The sequence below is a fragment of the Mandrillus leucophaeus genome, unplaced genomic scaffold (assembly GCF_000951045.1).
Source record: "Mandrillus leucophaeus isolate KB7577 unplaced genomic scaffold, Mleu.le_1.0 Scaffold81, whole genome shotgun sequence".
Lineage (NCBI taxonomy): Eukaryota > Metazoa > Chordata > Mammalia > Primates > Cercopithecidae > Mandrillus > Mandrillus leucophaeus.
Window position 1 is genome coordinate 4,993,912 of NW_012108808.1, and position 21,111 is coordinate 5,015,022.

A 21,111-nucleotide genomic window follows, 5' to 3' on the forward strand; every position below is an offset into this window, starting at 1 on the left:
TTGTCTAACCTTTCTTCAAGGTTCTTAGCTTCCTTCCACTGGGTTAGAACACGCTCCTTTAGCTTGAAGGAGTTTGTTATTACCCACCTTCTGAAGCCTACTTCTGTCAATTCATCAAACTCATTCTCTGTCCAGTTTTGTTCCCTTGCTGGCAGGGAGTTGTGATCCTTTGGAGGAGAAGAGGCGTTCCGTTTTTTGGAATTTTCAGCCTTTTTGTGCTGGTTTTTCCCCATCTTTGTGGATTTATCCACCTTTAGTCTCTGAAGTCGGTGACCTTCGGATGGGGTCTCTGAGTGGATGTCCTTTTTGATACTATTCCTTTCTGTTAGTTTTCCTTCTAACAGTCAGGGCCCTCTGCTGCAGGTCTGCTGGAATTTGCTGGAGGTCCACTCCAGACCTTGTTTACCTGGGTATCACCTGCAGAGGCTGAAGAACAGCAAAGATTGCTACCTGTTCCTTCCTCTGGAAGCTTTGTCCCAGAAGGGCAACTGCCAGATGCCAGCCAGAACTCTCCTGTATGAGGTGTCTCCCAGTCAGGATACACGGGGGTCAGGGACCCACTTGAGGAGGCCAACTGTCCCTTATTAGAGCTTGAACACTGTGCTGGGAGATCTGCTGCTCTCTTCAGAGCTGCCAGGCAGGGATGTTTAAGTCTGCTGAAGCTGTGCCCACAACAGCCCCTTCCCCCAGGAGCTCTGTCCCAGGGAGGTGGGGGTTTTATCTATAAGTCCCTGGCTGGGGCTACTGCCTTTTTTTCAAAGATGCCCTGCCCAGAGAGGAGGGAGTCTAGAGAGGTAGTCTGGCCACAGCAGCCTTGGTGAGCTGCGGTGGGCTCCTCCCAGTTCGAACTTCCCAGTGGCTTTGTTTACACTGTGAGGGTAAAACCGCCTACTTAAGCCTCAGCAAAGGCGGATGCCCCTCCCCGCACCAAGCTCCAGCGTCCCAGGTTGAGCTCAGACTGCTGTACTGGCAGCCAGAATTTCAAGCCAGTGGATCTGAGCTTGCTGGGCTCCGTGGGGGTGGAACCCACTGTGCCAGACCACTTGGCTCCCTGGCTTCAGTCCCCTTTCTAGGGGAGTGAACAGTTCTATCTCACTGGTGTTCCAGGTGCCACTGAGGTATGAAAAAAAACTCCTGTGGCTACCTCGGTGTCTGCCCAAATGGCAGCCCAGTTTCATGCTGGAAACCCAGGGCCCCAGTGGCATAGGCACCGGAGGGAATCTCCTGGTCTGCAAGTTGTGAAGACTGTGGGAAAAGCACAGTATCTGGGCCGGAGTTCACGGTATAGTCCCTAATCGCTTCCCTTGGCTAGGAAAGGGAGTTCTCTGATCCCCTGCACTTCCCGGATGAGGTGACACCCCACCCTCCTTCAGCTTGCCCCTCTTGGGCTGCGCCCACTGCCCAACCAGTCCCAATGAGACGAACAGCGCACCCCAGTTAGAAATGCAGGAATCACCCACCTTCTGTGTCAATCTTGCTAGGAGCTACAGATGGGAGCTGTTATATTCAGCCATCTTGCCAGCCACCCCTTTTTTTTTTTTTTTTGAGACAGAATTTTGCTCTTGTTGCCCAGGCTGGAGTGCAATGGCACGATGTCGGCTCACTGCAACCTCTGCCTCCTGGGTTCAAGCGATTCTCCTGCCTCAGTCTCCCAAGTAGCTGGGATTACAGATGTGCCACCACACCTGGTTAGTTTTTGTATTTTTAGGAGACAGGGGGTTTCACCATGTTGGTCAGGTTGGTCTCAAACTCCTGACCTCAAGTGATCTACCTGCCTTGGCCTCCCAGAGTGCTAGGATTACAGGCCTGAGCCACCATGCCCGGCCTGGTTCTGTTTCTTTGGAGAACCCTGACTAAAGGAGATGACAGGCCTGAGCCACTATGCTGGTCTTTTTTTGTTTGTTTAAGACAGAGTCTCACTCCGTCACCCAGGCTGGAGTGCAGTGGCGTGATCTCAGCTCAGTGCCACCTTCGCCTCCTGGGTTTAAGTGATTCTCCTGCCTCAGCCTCCCAAGTTGCTCTGTAAGATTCTATTTCACAGAAATAATAAAAAATGAAGAACAAAATGTGGCAGAAAAATGTTCAAAAAGGTGAAGGATTACAAACAACTTGTTATACTAGGGGATTTGTTAGATAAATCATAGCACATTCAGGCACTGGAATTTTATGCAGATATTAAAAAACTGAAAACAATTTTTAACACGGGAAATACGTATGGTAAGAACACTAAATTTAAAAAGATACAAATTTGTATGTGTGATTTGATTTCCATGATCTCGGAAAAAGAAAAGGAAAAAAGTATGCAAAAAAATTAACCAAAGTCTTCACCAGTGACTGTCTCTGTAGGAATTCGGAATTATTTTCTTTCCTGTTTCCTAACACCCTCTTCCTTTATGTTCCAATTTTTCTAAAACTAACCTACATCACTTAGCAAGCAGAAAAACAAGAAAAAGAAAAGCCTCGTGTGATTTTTCTTCAGGTTTTCTTTTTTACTGAGCACAAAGGAGAGAAAAAGGAGGTATGAACAGTTGACTGAGAACACTGTATGAAAGGACAATAATAAGGTAGTTAGCTGCTGGTATTTTAAAAACAGAAATACATGAAAATTCTTGAATTCAGCAAAAGAAAGAGTATTAAAAAAGAATTTGAGAATGAGAGGAAGGAAAAAAAGATTAAATGCCTTTCAGTAAAGCAAACACTGACGGTAGCTAAAATTTGGAGTAGTGTAAGTTGTTGCTCCACGTCAGTGGAAAGATTACAGTGTGTATGTACATCTAACACAATGAGTATTATTAAGAAAGAGATCACGAGAAAATTATACACATAGTAATTAAATCATTTCCTTGTAAGTGATTGCCAGCTATGAAAGAAAAGGGCATTTTTATTCTTATAGCAAAATATAAGAAAATACAGCTGGTTCAACATCTGAAAATCAATTAATGGATTAGTTAATCAATGGATTACATTAATCCATCACATTAATAAGCTAAAGAAGAAAAATCACATGATCATATCTATACATGCAAAAAAAAAAAAAAAAAGCATTTGACAAAATCCAGCAACCATTTCTGACTTTAAAAAAATCTCAGAAAACTTAAAGAGGAACTTCCACAATTTCATAAAGAACATCTACAGAAAACCTACAGATAACATATTTAATGGAAACTTGAAGCTTTCTGGCTAACATCAGGAACACGACAAAGATGTCCTTTCTCAACACCACTCTTCAACATCATATTGGAAGTTCTAGCTAATGCAATAAGGAAAGAAAGCACAAGGTATACAGACTGGGAAGGAAGAAATATAACTGTCTTTGTTTGCAGATAACATGACTGTCTATGTAGAAAATTCAAAAGAAACACCAAAAATACCCCTCCCAGAAAAAGTGATTATAGCAAAGTTGCAGGATGGAAGGTGAATAAACAAAAGTCAATTGTTTTCCTATCTATACAATGAACAAGTAGAATTTGAAATTAAAAACACATTATCACTTTCATTAGCACTCCCCAACATGTAATATATAGGTCACAAATCAAAAAAAATTTGCATGGATATGAAGAAAACTACAAAATTCTGATAAAATATATCAAAGAACTAAATAAATGGAGATATTTCAGGTCTAATAGGAAGTACTGGAAGACTGAATATTGTCAAGATGTCAGTTCTTCCCAAGTTGATCTACAGATTCAACACAATCCCAATTCAAAATCCCAGCATGCTAGCCTGTAGATATGGACAAACTGATTCTAAAGCTTACGTGGAAAGACGAAAGAACCAGAATAGCCAACTCAGTATTGAAGAACAAAGCTGGAGGACTGAAACTACCTGATTTCAAGACTTAATCAGTAAAACAGAACAGACAGCACAGAAGTAGACCCACATAAAAATCCTTTGTCAACCAATCATTGACAAAGGAGCAAAGGCAATTTAAAGGAGCATATATAGTCTTTTCAAGAGATGTGGAACAACTGGGCATCCACGTGCAAAAAAACAAATCTAGACACAGACCTTACATCCTTCACAAAAATTAATTCAAATGGATCACAGATCTAAAGATAACATTAAACTATAAAACTCCTAGAAGATAACATAGGAGAAAACCCAAATGAACTTGGGTATGGTGATAACTTTCCAGTTATAACACCAGAGACACAATCCATGAAAGAAACAATTGATATGCCGGACTTCATTAAAATAAAAACATTCCACTTTGCAAAACAGAATATTAAGGGAATGAGAAGATGAGCCACAAAGAAAAAGAAAATATCTGCCAAAGACATACCTGATGAAGGACTGTTATACATAATATACGAAGAACTTTAAAAACTCAACAATATAAAAATGAATTTAAAAATGAGCAAAAGGCCTGAACAGACAACTCATCAAGAAAGATATACAGATGGCATGAAGCATATGAAAAAATGCTGAATATGTCAATAGGGAATTTTAATTAAAATGAGATACCACTACACACTGATTAAAATGGCCAAAATCCAAAACACTGACAACACTAAATGCTGCAGAGGATGTGGAACAACAGGAATTCTTAATCACTGCTGGCAGGAACGCATAATGGTATAGCCACTTTAGAAGACAGTTTGGTGACTTCTTACAAAATCAAACATACTCTTAAGACATGATCCAGCAATCATCCCCTTGGCATCTGTTTAAATACTTAAAAAACACATGTCCACATAAAAACCTACTCACAAATGTTTGTAGAAGCTTTATTCATAATTGCCATAACTTAAAAGCAACAAAGATATCCTTCAGTAGAATAATGGATAAAGTGTAGTACATCTATTCTGGCTTGGTGTGGTGGCTCATGCTTGTAATCCCAGTACTTTAGGAGGCCAATGCAGGAGGACTGCTTGAGCCCAGGAGTTCAAGACCAGCCTGGGCAACATAGTGACACTCCATTCTACAAAAAAATTAAAAAATCAGCCACGCATGGTGGCAAGTAACTGCAGTCCCTGCTGTTCGGGAGGCTGAGGTAGGAGGGCCACTTGAGTCCCAGAGGTCAAGGCTGCAAGTGAGCCGTGATCATGCCATTGCACTCCAGCCTGGGTGATAGGACAAGCACCTGTCTCAAAAAAAAAAAAAAAAATCACCAAAAAAAAAAAAAATAAAGTATGGTATATCGATACAATGGTGTTAAGAAGAAATAAGGTATGAAACTATGAAGATATATGGAGGTACCTTAAATGCATATTAGGAAGTGAGAAAAACCAATGTGAAAGGCCACATACTATATGATTCCAAGTATATGATATTCCAAAAAAGGTAAAACTATGAAGGCAGTAAAGCAATCAGTGGTTGCCAAGAGTTGGGAGGGAGGTTGGAGGCAGGTGGAGCTCAGGGGATTTTGAAAGTAGTGACATTATTTTGTATTACAGTGGTGGATATCTGTAATTATACATTTGTCAAAAGCCATGGAATGTACATACCATAAGTAAACTCTAATGTAAACTATGGACTTTGGGTGATAATGGATCAATGTTTGATTGTAACAAACATTATCACTCAGATGAGGATGTTGATACGGAGGTTGTGCATGTGTGAGGAAGGGGTACATAGGAACTCTGTACTTTCCACTCCATTTTGCTGTGAACCAAAATCGCTCTAAAAATAAAGTTTACCAATTAAAAAATATATATACTAGAAAGATCAATAATTCTGGAGAATAAAAGCCTCCCAAAAAATTTGTCTCACTATCCATAAAAAATATGCGTATGTGTAAGTCTGCAACCTTCCTTTCTCAAAAAATATAAGCTACATGTATCAGGTTTCTGTATATAATTTATAACATATATATACATGTTAATTTATATTTACCTTAATTATTTATCTCTGCTCAGTATACATTAATCAGTTATCATTATTAAATTAATTCAATGGAAGAAAAGAAATAATATGATGAACAGGATCACAACAAGTTATAAATCAGAGATGAATGTGAAGAGAAAGCATGCTAAGACAAAGAGAAAACTAGGCTTTGAAGTGATGAAGAAAAGGGTGAAAAATGCACTGGGGTTCTGCATAAAGTGTGATTCAATTTAGATTTATATCCTGACTTATTTAAAGTAAGTGGGTGATGAAACGTTATAATTATGTTGGCAGAATGTTATCACATGTTCCTTTAAATAGTATATTCAGTCTAAACAGACAAATAAGACAAAAATCAGGCTGAACTGGAGAGCTACATGCTTACCACAGTGTAGTCAAGAGCCAAATTTGCACCTGAGAAAATTACTGCATCCAAGAGGCAAAAAACATCATATATGAACAATGGAGAAAACATCCACAAAGTGTAGGTACTAAGCTATGTATGACAAATGACAAATTACACACAAGGATGAATTCACGGATCATCACAGTCCAACCTGTTTGCATTGGCTTGTTTAGACACCGCCTTCAATCTTTTCAAAGTTTTTCTAATATCATCAGCATCAGGGAAATGGTGATGACCTGCAGCCCCATAAGGAAATCCTGGACGAACTCCAGGCAGAATTCCGCTGTAGATAAATATGCACAGTGACTTTCATTACTATCTCAGAAGCAAAGCATAAGCAACTTCTGCAGAACATAGCCATACCTTTCTGGAAGACCTCGACCATATATTTCTCTTTTCCATTTAGCTTCATTATCTTCTGCTCTCTGTTGCTGCATTTGGTCAAAAATGGCATGGTAATGCTCATACTGTCCTCGAGAAGAAAAAGATGATGGAGCTATAGTCCCTCCACTGCCAAGAAAAGGAGCCTAGGGATTAAACAAAGAGCTCTCACATGTTTATCTTATAAGGCCTAAAGGGCCTGTACTAGTCTCAAAAGAAAAGTAAATTTCAGTGCTTGACTTTTAAAAAGTAATTACTTAATATGAACATACTAACAAACATAAAGCCTAAAGCAAAATGTTTTCCTATTATAACTATTAACAGCCAAAAAGCAGTATACTTTGTAAGTGATAATAAAGCATAATGTGACAAACGAAAACAGCAATGACACTAATTTCACGTAAATATGGAAAAATCTGGTCTTAAAAGGTTTTGAAACAAGCTTCCAATATACGTTTCATGTAATTCTGTTTCATTAAGTTTATGTATAGCTTATAAGTAAAGGACAGCATGCTTTTATATAACACTCAGAATTATATTTAACAAAAACGTCTGCATATGGCTTTTAATATACCCCAAATCCTTAAATTCGCCAAGCACATATGAAGGTATAATTATTAAAACATGTTCTATATGTATATAAAAGAGGCAAAAAGTCATATCTATCTTTAGTTTCCAAGTTGGGAAAAATAGCACAAAATTAGAAAAACTTTCAATTCTGTGGTAAACAAGTGACAACAGAGAGATTCCAAAGTAGTTTAAGTACTGAGCAAATTCACAAAATAGTAAAAAAAAATCAACAGTAAAATCCTTATTTAGAAAATAGGCCTTGGGGAGAGATATTGTTTAATCTGGTCCTGATAGCAATGTAAGGAGAGTAAATATGAGCCAATGCATTACAGTAAAAATAAGCAATGTATGCATATATACTTAGGTATGGAAGGTGGAGGAGGAAGGAAGTATGATGACAAATAGAAGGAAGGCAAATAAGGAGTATTAAGTTTGGCTATAAAAGCTTGCTATAGCTAAATGCTACCTGCCCTGGGTGCTTGTGCTCAAAAAATAAATAACAATAGAAAGGATTTATAAAGTTTCTAGCAGCAGTAGTATACCAAAAGAGTTTTAAAGGTCAGTAAGTCAATATTACGCATGGTAAGCAGAAATAAGAAAGTAAGGCAGAGGAATTAATTAGAAGGATGTTGCTTCCCTGACACCAAGCCAAGAAGCCTAAAAGTAAAGACAGGCAATCAACGAAAAAGTAAATGCTGAAGGAAGTCTGGATTCTCTGCAGGAATGACAAAGGATAAAGGCAAAGACAAAGACTCAACCACAGAGACATAAAGAACTCAACCACATGGAAAACTCAGAGTAAAAAATAGATGCCAGAAAGATAAAAGTAAATAAAAACTGTATAATGCTATAGAAGTCATGGTGAAAGAATTTCATTAAGAAGAAATCAATAACCTCAAATGCAAAGGTCAACTTATTTCAACTTTTCTTATCTGAGAATAAGACCACCAGATATGACTAAAGCTGAGTGGAAGCCTTTAAAAAACTGTTTTCTGAGCATGTGAAGTGATAAGAACAGAAGCCACAATACTGAGAGTAAAAAAAGGAAAACTTCCAGGTGATAACATCTTAAGGAAAATGTCTGGTGAAAAAAAGAAACAAAGGCCAGGCACAGTGGCACATGCCTGTAGTCCCAGCACTTTGGGAGGCTGAGGTAGGCGGATCGCTTGAGCTCGGGAGTTCGAGACTAGCCTGCTCAACTTGGCGAAACCACATCCCTGCAAATACAAAAAATTAGTCGGGCACAGTGGCATGTGTCTGTAGGCCCAGTTACTCGGGAGGCTGAGATGGGGAGATGGGAAGATCACCTGAGTCCAGGAGGTCAAAGCTACAGTGAGTCGTGATCCCACCACTGCACTATAGCCTCGCAAGAGAGTGAGATCTTGTCTCAATAAGAAAAGAAAAAAGGAAAGAAAGGAAAGAAAGGAAGAAAGAAGAAAGAAAGAAAGAAAGAAAGAAAGAAAGAAAGAAAGAAAGAAAGAAAGAAAGAAAGAAAGAAAGAAAGAAAGAAAGATGTCAGAATCCAATAAAAGAAACTTCAGCGTAACCCAATAAGATAAAATTTGTCTTAATATCCTGTAAGCTGCACACTATTTTATAAGCATTATTAAAAAAAAAAAAGCAATACAAGATAAACATAGATAACTGATTAAAGATGTTCAAATAACAAGTGATGAAAATTACTAGAATAGGAAACTCCATCAAGGTGGTGCTTACATACATCCTCAAAATGTACACCTGAAGTCAAGAATCAGAATTCTGTTATAAGGTAGTCATATTTCCTATGAAACCGGTTACTCTTCGAGTTTAGTCCAATGCTAATATCATCTTAACTTGGCTGAGTGTTCTGTTTCTCTTTAGCAAAAACAAAAGTATGTAAACATCTCAGAAGATGCTCATACTCAAAATAATGTTGAAAATACTGTATTAGAATACTGATGAAATATGTTTGTTTGAGACATAATTTATGTGCAATTAAAATTCACCAATTATAAGCACAGGTTGAATTCTGACAAATGTAGACACTCACATAACCACTACCACAATCAAAAGCATATTCATTACCCCAGAAAGTTCCCCTGTGTTCCTTTGCAGTAAATGCTCCCACTGCCAGCAACCACTGATCTGCTTTCTGTCACTGCAGGTTGGATTCACCTTTCCTATCATGTCATGTAAATGAAATAAAAAATATGTACTTTTATCTGGTTTCTTTCACTCACAGGTTTTTAAGATTGATCCATGGTTTTGCACATATAAACAGGCTATTCTTTTTACTGCCGAATGGTATTCCAATATATTTTCAAACGAGATACACCTCTTCCATATTATAATCACCATATAACCATAAATGTGGAATATATAATTTTTCTAAAACACATTCATAAAAGACACATTAAAATGGATAAAGCAAAGAAGGTCCAGATTTTGCAGATACTAAATGATCAAAAACATTTACATTGGATATTTATACTATGAATAATAATGCCTCTTATTTAGAAGTATGTAATAATAGTATTAATTTTGAAATACTTCCTTTAGTTTTAGTTTTATCTTTCTTTTGGGGATCTCCTTAATTTGATTCATATTACATTGAGCCTCCAGGTCCTTATCAACTACACAGAAATCAAACAGCCTAACAGTTAAAATATTTCAAACTCAATGAGGAATAAATATAGACCCTGACATAGAATTTCCTCTAAATCATGGAAGATAAATTGTTTTATTAGTCTTCAATGAAAGCATTACATAAGTTTATAAATTGACACAGAAATCTATTCAGCACACAGTATCTAACTTGAAAATTGTCTCAGTTACTAAACATTAATAAAACTGATTAAACTATATTAGACATCATAGGAAAAAGCACTTTATTACACAAAAGGGAGAAGAAAAAATCATCAAAACTTCAATGCTAATCATGGACTTGATTAAAAAAAGTTTGACAAGATCTGAAGGTGTACAAGTTGGTAAGCTTTCTCTTTCCAATCAGATAAGATATGAGGTTAGTTATTTTAGAATGGACCAGATTCTGAGTCATTCCTGATCATTTAGGAGATAGTAAGTTCTATTTAAAGGTAAGATAAAATTATACTACTAAAAACACTGTATAATCTATATTAATACAAATTTGGAAAAAGTTACTCTTAATGAATTATTAATATGATACGAAGAACTTCTGCATCTCAAGAGACTGAAAAACAAATCTATAAATGCAGGGCAGAATGTATATATCTAGATAAAACAAACTTTTATTCAAATTATAACTTCTGGAGAAAAAAACAAGAATTGTAATCGATCCAATTGTATAAGTATCTATCTATTGTACATTTAAATATCAAGATTAATGGGTATAGGTGAGTGAAACTTATAGTTTGCAGATGTATTGACTAAGCCGGGCACAGTGACTCACGCCTGTAATCCCAGCACTTTGGGAGGTCGAGGCGGGCAGATTACCTGAGGTTGGGAGTGCAAGACCAGCCTGACCAACATGGAGAAACCCTGTCTCTACTAAAAATACAAAATCAGCTGGGCATGGTGATGCATGCCTGTAATCCCAGCTACTCTGGAGGCTGAGGCAGGAGAATCGCTTGAATCCGGGAGGCAGAGGTTGCAGAGAGCCAAGATTGTGCCATTGCACTCCAGGCTGGGCAACAAGAGCGAAACTCCATCTCAAAAAAAAAAAAAAAAAAAAGATATACTGACTTACAGTTTATTCAGTGATACAAATTAGCTCATTCATCTTCTATTGCTGTATAACAAATCATCACAAATTTAGCAGCTTAAAAGAGTATCTATTTATAATCTCAGTTCCCCCGGCTCAGGAGTCTGGGTGCATTTAGCTAGGTCCCCTCCTCAGGATCTCACCAGGCAGAAATCAAGGTGTCAGCCAGGGCTACAATTCTCAAGTGAGACTCGGGATCTCTTTCAAGTTAACTGGTTCTTGGCAGAATTAATTTCCTTGTGACTGTATGACTTGGACCACAATTTTCCTGCTAGTTGCCTATCAGAGACCACTACTTGCAGAGGTCATCTCTACTGTTTTGTTCTGCCACATGTACTATCTTCCAGGTGAGCAGAATTATATCTTTCTAATTTCTTTTCCCCTTCCAGTCAGCTATGAAGGAGTCTTATATGTTAATGTAACCCTGGGAGGGACCATGCCATCACCACTCACCATATAACATAACCTAATCAAGTGAGCTGCTATACCACAGTATTTACAGGTACCACTTACACTCAAGGGAATGGAATGATACAAGGTGTGTATACTAGGGGTCGACAGTCTTGAAGACCATCTTAGAATTCTACCTACTACAAACAGACATGTGTGTAGGATGCTACATGAGCAAAAGAGGAAGTACAAGATTCAGAATGGCAGAACAAAGAAAGGAAAGGGAAATTACTATAGAAGCCCTTGCCAGACAGGTTCCAGGCACTGTTCTCAGAAAAAAAGTTTTGTTTTTTTTTTTTCCATCAAGAAACCAAAGCTCAGAACAGTTCAGTAATGTGCCCAAAGTTAAATAGTGTGGATCTACCCAGAAGGAATGTTTGGATTAACTCATCTAGGTAACTGGTTATTTAGGTAAATGGATGGAGGTGGGGGTGAGGGTGAGGAGGGATGGAGGAGTGCTATTAAGTAAAGGCAAACACAAGTGCAAAGACAAAGAGATTCGGCAGACTACATACAGTGATGAAACTACAAATATGGTCTTCATTTCAGCATGAATACAGCATAGGGTGTGTGGTAGGGAATGGATGGAGATGAAGTTGGAGAGACAACAGGGATCAGATTAAGAAGCGTCTTCTGAGAATTTAATCTTTAAGGCTACATGAAATTACAGAACGATTTTAGGCTGCAGTGTCACGAATTGTGTATCATTTTTAATAATTCCTCTGACAGGAATAATGTTATCATAGTCTTTACAAAAAACTTTTAAAGCAATTTTGAGTATCACATAATAGTTAGCAATACAAGTTATATATCAGACACATGCAGGAAAGCTAAGTATTCATAACAAATGTTGAAGAATTCTAGGTAAAAATTAATTGTACACTAAAGAAAAAAAGAAAACCCAAGGTACATGCATTTTAAAGAACAAGGTGAAACTGGAGGGAAAAACGGTAGTATAACCACATTGGTATAAAATGCCTACCTTTACTTCACCACCTCCACCAGCACTTAGCACATTTCTCCATCCTTGTTCCCTGGCCCTATTTATTCTTTCCAACTTTGGGGAAAAGAAATAAAACACCATTTCAAGTATTTAATATAAAATACACGTAATACATTTAGCAATAAACTGAAAATCAGCGTATTCCTTAAGGAAGAAGTATATTTAATAGATTATCCTCTTACCCTTTCCTTTTCTTGCCTTTTCATTTGTTCAGCCTTCATTAAACTAATAATCTGTAACAATTTTAAAGACAAGCTTCTTACAACTTTTGAACCTATCATCACTTACAACTTGCCAAAGGTAGAAAAGCAAGAGCAAAAAACTACCTGATCCTTTTGTTTCTTTTCTTTTTCAATAAATTCCAGCCTTCTCTTTCTTGCTGCTTCCTTAAATAAAAAAAAGAACATTTTTATCAATGATAATTCCTATTTTTTCTAGTTTCATCAGGAAAGTTAGTACGCCAATGGCAGAGGTATGTTCAATGAGGTTTTTCTTTTCTTTTTCTTTTTTTTTTTCTTTTTTTAAAAGAAGTTATAGGTATTTGTTTGAAAGAAATAAGGAAGGTTTGGAGGCTTTAGAGTAGGATTTTGTTTCTTTTTAAAAATTATGTTTGCAAAGCTTTAAAATAACCAGACAGATGTCTTTATACCTCAGACATTTTCCTCCTTTCTTCTCCAATATTCACTCTCTTCTCTGGAGTTTGATGGGCCTGGACAAAAAGTAAAACTACAAATTAAAGATTCTGAGGCACTTATTTGAAAAAATCCCAAATTTACAGAAATTTAAAGTAAGAAAAAGGTAAAGTCAATACTTCCATAACTCTCTTCCAAATTACATTATCTTTAAAAATAAAAAACATTGTAGTCTTTGATATGCTGCTAAACAAAGAGAAACATTAGATTCAAAGAAACTGTGGAAAAGGGTCCTTCCCCAATCATCAACTGAACAGTTTTGTGCTCAGGTATGGATGTTTAAGTTTTCTCGTATTATCACAGAATATCATTTCAAAAGCCCAATGATGGAGATAATTAAAAAAAAAACAAAATAGTGACTATATATTCAGTATATAAAATTTAAACAAGATTAAAAATTTATGGTCTATTTTGCTCTCCACCTCCAGAGGTAACAGTAACTACTGTTAATACTTTCATTAGTGTTCTTTAGAGATTATTTTATGTACTTAGATATATATATACAGTTCAACTATATACATACAATAATTTTAGCTATAATTTTTACATACATGTAATATTAATGTGTTATTAGATGGGAAAATGACGTTAATTTTTAAAATTTCAATAGCTTTAGGGGTAAAAGTGGTTTTTGGTTACATGGATGAAATGCATAATGGTATATATTAGATATTTACATTTCTTCTTTTATATACTGTTTACCTAGCTTTGGGGTTGTTAATGGAATCATACAGTATATACTCTTTCGTATCTTGCTTTTGCTCAACACTGTTTTCAAGGTTCATTCATGTTATTATTTGTATCTACATCTGTTTTCTTCATGGATATATAACATTCTATTAATTTTGATTCCTTTCTTTCACAATTATCTTATACTTTACTCATTAGGTCTATTCTAAAGTATTCGGGGGCAGGGCTGGTGTGGTAGCTCACACCTGTAATCCTAGCACTTTGGGAGGCCAAGACAGGAGGACTGCTCGAGCCTAGGAGTTTGAGACCAGCCTGGATAACACAGTAAGTCCCCATCTCTACAAAAAATTTTTAAAAATTAGCCAGGCATGTGGCCCGCACCTGTTGCCCCAGCTACTCAGGAGGCTGAGGTGGAAGGATCCCTTGAGCCCAGGAGGTAGAGGCTACCGTGAGCCATGAACACATCACTATACTCCAGCCTGACAGAGTGAGATCCTGTCTCAAAAAAATAAAATAAAATAAAATAAAATAAAATAAAATAAAAATAAAAGTATCTGGGGGGTGTGTGGGTATTTCTTTCCATTTATTTTATAATCATTTAATTTTTATATGTTGCCCTTCCATCAGGCCACTTTAATTTATTAATAGTTTAATGCTGCTTCACCAAGATTTTCTAGGTAGTCATATCAAATGTAAATATGACATGTCTATGTTTTCTCTCCTCTTCTAATTACATTTCTTTCTTTTTAATTGCTCTATCTAGAACCTCTGGCATAATCAAACGACGGCAATGGCAGCACATCCCTCTGTCTTGTTCCTGACTAATAATAATGATTCCAATGTTTCATCATTATGTATAAAGCCTGCCATAGGTTTCAGGTGTGTATACATACTGTATTAAGAACTTACTTTCTGTTTCTTCAATCAAACTTTTAAAAACAAAAGTTAGTGTTAAGTTTCACTGATTTTTCAGCATCTACCAAGATGATTTTTATATGGTTTTCTTCTCTAATCTGCTAATGCAGTAAAATTACAGTAGTTGGTTTTCTACTGTTGAAACATCCCTGTATTACTCCAATAAATCCTGTTTGATAATTACTAATTATTTTTTGATAAACTGCTTGATTTCCCCCTTTTTAAGTCCTTTTCTTTTTTCCAGGATTTCTGCATATGTTCTTACAAGTGTCCTACAGTTTTATTTTACCCCGTGTTAACTACACAATTTTGTAATCAAGGTTAAGCCTAATGCATGACCAATTTTTCAAACAATTCGAAATACAATTCTATATACCAAAAAAGATAACAATTTATAGAAAAGTTTAAGTTATTCTATCATGTACCAGTGTTTACATTTTTTAGTCACCTTAGAAAAAATGATTTTAAAAGCATACTGTACAATTTTTCACCTACACTGGATTTTGATACAAAGGAAAGCAGACATTACTTAAAAAAATTACTTGGGAAAAATACTTTGATGGTCATTTACATTATTAATAAAATAATTCAGCATTTGATTATATCATTAAAATTTGTCTCTACTGGGGGGAGGGGTAGGGATAGCACTAGGAGATATACCTAATGTAAATGATGAGTTAATGGGTGCAGCACACCAACATGGCACATGTATACATATGTAACAAACCTGCACGTTGTGCGCATGTACCCTAGAACTTAAAGTATAAAAAAAGAAGTGTTAAAAAAAAAAGTTGTCTCTACTAATAATTCCATTTTAACAGCAGCTATATTTTAACAAAAGTCATTGGTATAAAATTAGTTTTATAAATTATCCCTTGCTTCAGTTTTCTAAATTATGTAGAATGACCATAACAGATAGGCACTAAAATTCTAACCCTGAAAAGCAAATTCAAAATATTACAAAATAAGCATGACTCTCACAGCATTTTTGAAATAAATGTCTCACAATATATTAAAAAATCTGAAAGGCATACAAAAATTTACTTTCACTGAAAACAATTCAAAAGGATAACATTTCTGCTTTAGAAAGCAATGGTATAATTTAAACTGCATATTTCTTTCTAACGAAACACAACTATTTTGCTTTAATGAATACATTATTGTGTATGAGCCCAGGAAAATGCTGATGTTTAAAATATGTAATACCATCCAATGGGTTAATAAACTTATAAATGATAATAACGAGTCTTTTGTAATGTGCTTTGGCATTTTAATTAAATGATCATAAGCCAATTTTATTGGTATAATATGTTTTAACTCAAGGCTATAGTAACAATGTGCTAAGCGGTACTAAATCTCACACCTGATTCCTCTCTTATGATTAACTAAAGAATGCATTTACTCTCTGACAAAATAACCCAAGCAATCGGTTCTTAGAACTATCCCACGCCCTCACCGTATTATTAGTTCCTAACTCCTAACCTCTAATTTTGGCTAGTTATTTCAGTTCAACTCCTATTTAAGCTAACCATTTACATTACCACATTACCCCAGAAAAGACACTAGAGTTGATGACATAAAAACAATACTGAAATATTTAAAGAACATTAGCTTTCAAACTTTTTCTAAAGGCAACCCACAATAAGAAATATATTTCCCATCTGGACTCAGTGAAGATACATACACACCCCTAAGTTTCATAAAATATCTTCGCTATGTATAGCAGACCCTGCTACTTTCCATCACTTGAAACAAACAAACAAACAAAAAATTCCCTGCTCTTTGCCCACTAGAATGTTTTTGCCATCACTAATGGATAGCAATCCCTTGTTTTAAAATAGTTATGAGAGATCTCTGGGGGCACTGTTGTTGAAGTACAAGAAATAAAAATTGTAATGCTCCTCATAGTATCATTACAAAAACACAGTTGACATTTCAAGGTACGTTCTATGTATACAGAATTTAAACAGTGGGGAATGTTACCCAGAAGCTTTGTAAAAATACATATTCCTTCCATACAAATGAATATTTGGCAATAAAAAGAAAATGAAGTACTGATACATGCTACAACATAGATCAACTGTGAAAACATTATGCTGAGTAAAAGAAGCTAGTCACAAAAGACCACATACTATATGATTCCATTTATATAAAATGTTCAGATTAAGCAAATCTGTATAGAGATAGAAAGTGGATTAGAGGCTGCCTAGGGCTGCGGGGTTGGGGGAAGAATGCGGAGTGGCTGCTACTGGAAAAAGGATTTCCTTTGGGGTTATAAAAATGTTCTAAAATTGATTGTGCAGATTACTATGCAACTCTATAAATACATAAAACCATTTAACTGAAAACTTTTCACAAACTACATATAGTATGTAAATTATATCTCAATAAAGCTATTTTTTAAAAATACATATCCCAAGAGTTGCTAAATCATCATCTTTGTGGACACAGAGCCCTACATTCTATATTTTGACATGTTGCACAGGTTAACTTTAGTAGTTAGTCTAGAACCATTCTCAAAATTTGTGTACTACAACACCAAACAATTAAGCAATTTAAAAACATTAATACAGCAACTCAATATAAATAACTGAATTTTATATATATTACACAATAGTGTGGAATAAGAAGAGAATGTTTACATATTCGTACACTCTTGGGTAAGTTACATGAAGGCAAAGATTGTGTTCATCTTCTAATGGTCCATATTGCCCTACATGTAAGATATTCAAATATTTATGAAATGAAAATACTAAGCTGTTCCTCTAAGATCACACAGGTATCTTCAGGACACTATTTCTATAGTGAAGAGGATAATATGAAACACAAAACATCCACACTGAGAGAACTGTTTGTGTTCTTTTTAAAAATTACAGCCAAAGTACTAAAGTGTAATATATTCAAGGAGCTCCCTCTGGTGGCTTAATGGCCACTCCTTTGCTTTAATACAGCCTTTAAAAAAAACCTGTGACTGTAACAGGAACTGGAGTAAAGAAAAGTCTTACAATACATGAATATTTTGTGGACAGGTTGAATAATAACAACTTAATGCACATTAGCTTAAATTTGTGCAATTAAAACATGACAGTATCTTAAGTGATTAAAGCTTTCCTTTTTCAGGCTTGAAGTTAAAAACTCTAACGAGTCATTGTGAATTTCAACCTAAAAGATGCTTTAATTTCCAGGGTTTTGCAAAAGAAGTCTTTTTTTAAAAAATGAGATAAAAAAATGAGATAAAAAAATCCAGGGAAAGGCCGTGTGTGGTGGCTCATGCCTGTAATTTCAGCACTTCGGGAGGCCGAGGTGGGTGGATCACTTGAGCCCAGGCGTTTGACAACACCTTGAACAACATGGCAAGACCCCGTCTCTACAAAAATCACAAAAAATAGCTGGGTGTGGTAGTGTGTATACGTAGTGCCAGCTACTTGGGAGGCTGAGGTGATTGCTTGAGCCTGGGAGGTGGAGGCTGTAGTGAGCCAAGATTGCACCACTGCACTATAGCTTGAGTGCAGTGCAGGCCCTGTCTCAAAAAAAAAAGAAAAAAGAAAAAAGAAAAAAAAATCAAGGGAAAAACCTATTTTTACAATCATGCAAAAATTATATTTAAAATACTTCAGAAATCTGGGGTTGATTTTCCTTTAATTCTTTTAATTGTTAAAAGATTTGAAAAACTTTCCACACAATTGATTGCTGTTTCTTTTTTATCCTACTTTTTCTTTTCTTCAGATGTTGTTTTTCTTTCATTGTGGTAAAATACATAAAACAAAATTTATCATTTTAATCATTTTTTAAGTGTGCAGTTCTGTGGCATTAAATACTTTCACATTGCTGTTCACAGAAACTTAGTTTTAAGTGAAAAAGAAAAAAACTTTTTTTTTTTTTTTTTTTTGGAGACAGGGTCTCGCTCTGTCACCCAGGCTGGAGTGAAGTGGCGTGATCTCTGCTCACCACAACCTCCACCTACCAGGTTCAAGTGAATCTTCTGCCTCAGTCTGGCAAGTAGCCGGATTACAGGCACATGTCACCATGCCTGGCTAATTTTTGTATTTTTACTAGAGACGGGGTTTTGCCATGTTGGTTAGGCAGGTCTTGAACTCTTGACCTCAAGTGATCCATCCACCTTGGCCTCCCAAAGTGCTGGGATTATAGGCATGAGGCAGTGTGCCCAGCCAGTGAAATGTTTTTAAATTAAGCTATATAATATTTCAAGTGCTGATTATTATTTAGTTCTCAATGGTCTAGCTCAGACCATATTTGTCTGCCTGATGAAGTTTGAGGGCAATGACTCTGCCTGAAATTCAAAACATTTATGACTACCATCTGAATCATTTGCCTATGATTCAGAATATTTGATAGTAGAGATATTATTCAGAATATTATCAATTGAAATCTGAAAATTCCACAGCATGCTGTTTTTATATACTGAATATTAACTGAAAATAAGGAAAACATTAAGAAAACCAACACATTACTTGATTCTATCAGCCATATGAAGAAACAGATTATACACTTGGCTACAATCCTGCCCAAACACTAGGGACTTTCTATGATATCATTTATCCACATTCACCAACAGTTCTGATCTCTCCATTCAGTCAGGCTGATACATGGCCAAGAGATAAGGTAACTCGCTTGTACAAGTCCACTCGAGTGTGTATTCCTTACAGACATAATGACATAAAGATACAAACACCCCCAACTTCCCATCTCTCTCTACCCCCACAATGGCAGTTTTATTCCCTGGGAAGACAGAGAACTCTATGTGTATATATTCCAAACATTAAAATTACATTTGTAAACCATTTAGAATAAATAAGAATTAAAATTACATTTGTAAACCATTTAGAATAAATAAGCATCTTAAAAACGGTCCATGAAATAAATTTACTTTGAATTCATATTTCACTGAACTCTATTAGAAAACATAAAACATATTTCCAAAGAAATTTTGATCCAGGGCACAATTTTTTTTAAAAAAGAACATTAATAAGAATCCAACCAACCTGACTGATTTCATATCAATGATATACAATACAACCACTGATAATCACAAGTAAAAATATACAAAAAGTATATATAACACTAAGTAAAAACAGAAAATTATCTATAAACTTTCTGCGCTATATTAAAAATACAAGCAATATATATTTGAATATAACATGGTGGCTCATGCCTAGCACTTTGGGAGGCCGAGGCGGGTGGATCACTTGAGGTCAGGAGTTCGAGGCCAGCCTGGCCAACATGGTGAAACCCCATCTCTACTAAAAATACAAAAAAATTAGTCAGGCATGGTGGCACATGCCTGTAATCCCAGCTACTCGGGAGGATGAGGCAGGAGAATTGCCTGAACCTGGGAAGCGGAGGTTGCAGTGAGCCAAGATCACGCCATTGCACTCCAGCCTGGGGGACAAGAGCAAAACTCCATCTCAAAAAAAAAAGAAAAAAAAAAAACCCCAAAAAACACATAGGAAGTCCCACAACAAAATTAAGTAAAATTAAATGCAGTGTGTAAATACTGGTGATGTTTTATTCTTTTATTATATAAAACTCTTAAAAGCACACTAAAAATTATAGTGTTTATTAAAATACATACTTCACAGAAAAAAATTACAGATCAAAGTTATACTACTCAAATTACTTCAAAGAACGAAATAACTTTAACAGAAATCAAGTCTCTATTTCAAGAATTAGATACGTATGTACAGAGTCAATTTCAAATGTTCTAGAACTTTGTTCATTACCTCAACCTGAAGTAGTTTTTTACATTAAATTTTATTTTTAAAAATGGATACATAATAATTGTACATATTTATGGGATAGATGTGATATTCTGACACATGCATACAATGTGTAATGATCAAATAAGAGTAACTGGGATATCCATCACCTCAGCAGCTACTTTTAAACATTAAGAATAAAAGTTTAGCCTGGTTGCGGTGGCTCACATCTGTAATCCCAGAACTTTGGGAGGCCGAGGTGGGTGGATCACTTGAGGCCAGGAACTATTTGCCAAGAATCAGTGAACAACAACAACAAAAATCCCCACCCTCATGAATTTCTGCACTGTAATGGAGGAAACTGGTAATAAACTAATTGAAAATAGATTAGCAAGGGATAACATTGTGGAGAAAAACAAAGCAGAGTAAAGTAGACTAGAAATGTGGGGATGGCGTAGAGGGATGGTTGTTACTTGATACACTGTGATCAAGAAAGCCTCTATTCATAAAGCAAGTTTTGAGCACAGACCTCAAAATAAAGACAGCAGCAAGTACAAACTCGTTTTTGCAGGTAAGTACTTGGCATGTTTAAGGGCAGGGCAACAGGTGTGGCATGGCTGTACTCCGGCTAGCAAGGGAAGACTAGCAAATGAGGCTTGGAAAAGTAATGAGGCTGTCAGGGGCTTCGTAGATGGTTGTAAAGACTCTGGCCTTTTTTTTTTTTTTTTTTTTTTTTTTTT

The 21,111-nt window shown here is 36.0% G+C and overlaps 1 protein-coding gene across 5 annotated transcripts in view; it reads right to left on the reverse strand.

Annotated features, from left to right (window-relative positions):
* NEK1 (NIMA-related kinase 1) overlaps positions 1 to 21,111 on the reverse strand; it is a 218,340-nt gene that overhangs the window by 157,286 nt on the left and 39,943 nt on the right. For 2 of the 5 annotated variants that reach the window (XM_011967798.1, XM_011967800.1), the window contains 6 exons: positions 13,007 to 13,066; positions 12,684 to 12,743; positions 12,540 to 12,590; positions 12,337 to 12,411; positions 6,596 to 6,759; positions 6,384 to 6,515 (listed from right to left, as the gene is read on the reverse strand). In XM_011967798.1, the coding sequence (XP_011823188.1) occupies positions 6,384 to 6,515; positions 6,596 to 6,759; positions 12,337 to 12,411; positions 12,540 to 12,590; positions 12,684 to 12,743; positions 13,007 to 13,066 (542 nt within the window). The remainder of the gene's footprint in view (positions 1 to 6,383; positions 6,516 to 6,595; positions 6,760 to 12,336; positions 12,412 to 12,539; positions 12,591 to 12,683; positions 12,744 to 13,006; positions 13,067 to 21,111) is intronic. The other 3 variants (XM_011967801.1, XM_011967802.1, XM_011967803.1) reach the window with 2 other exon arrangements.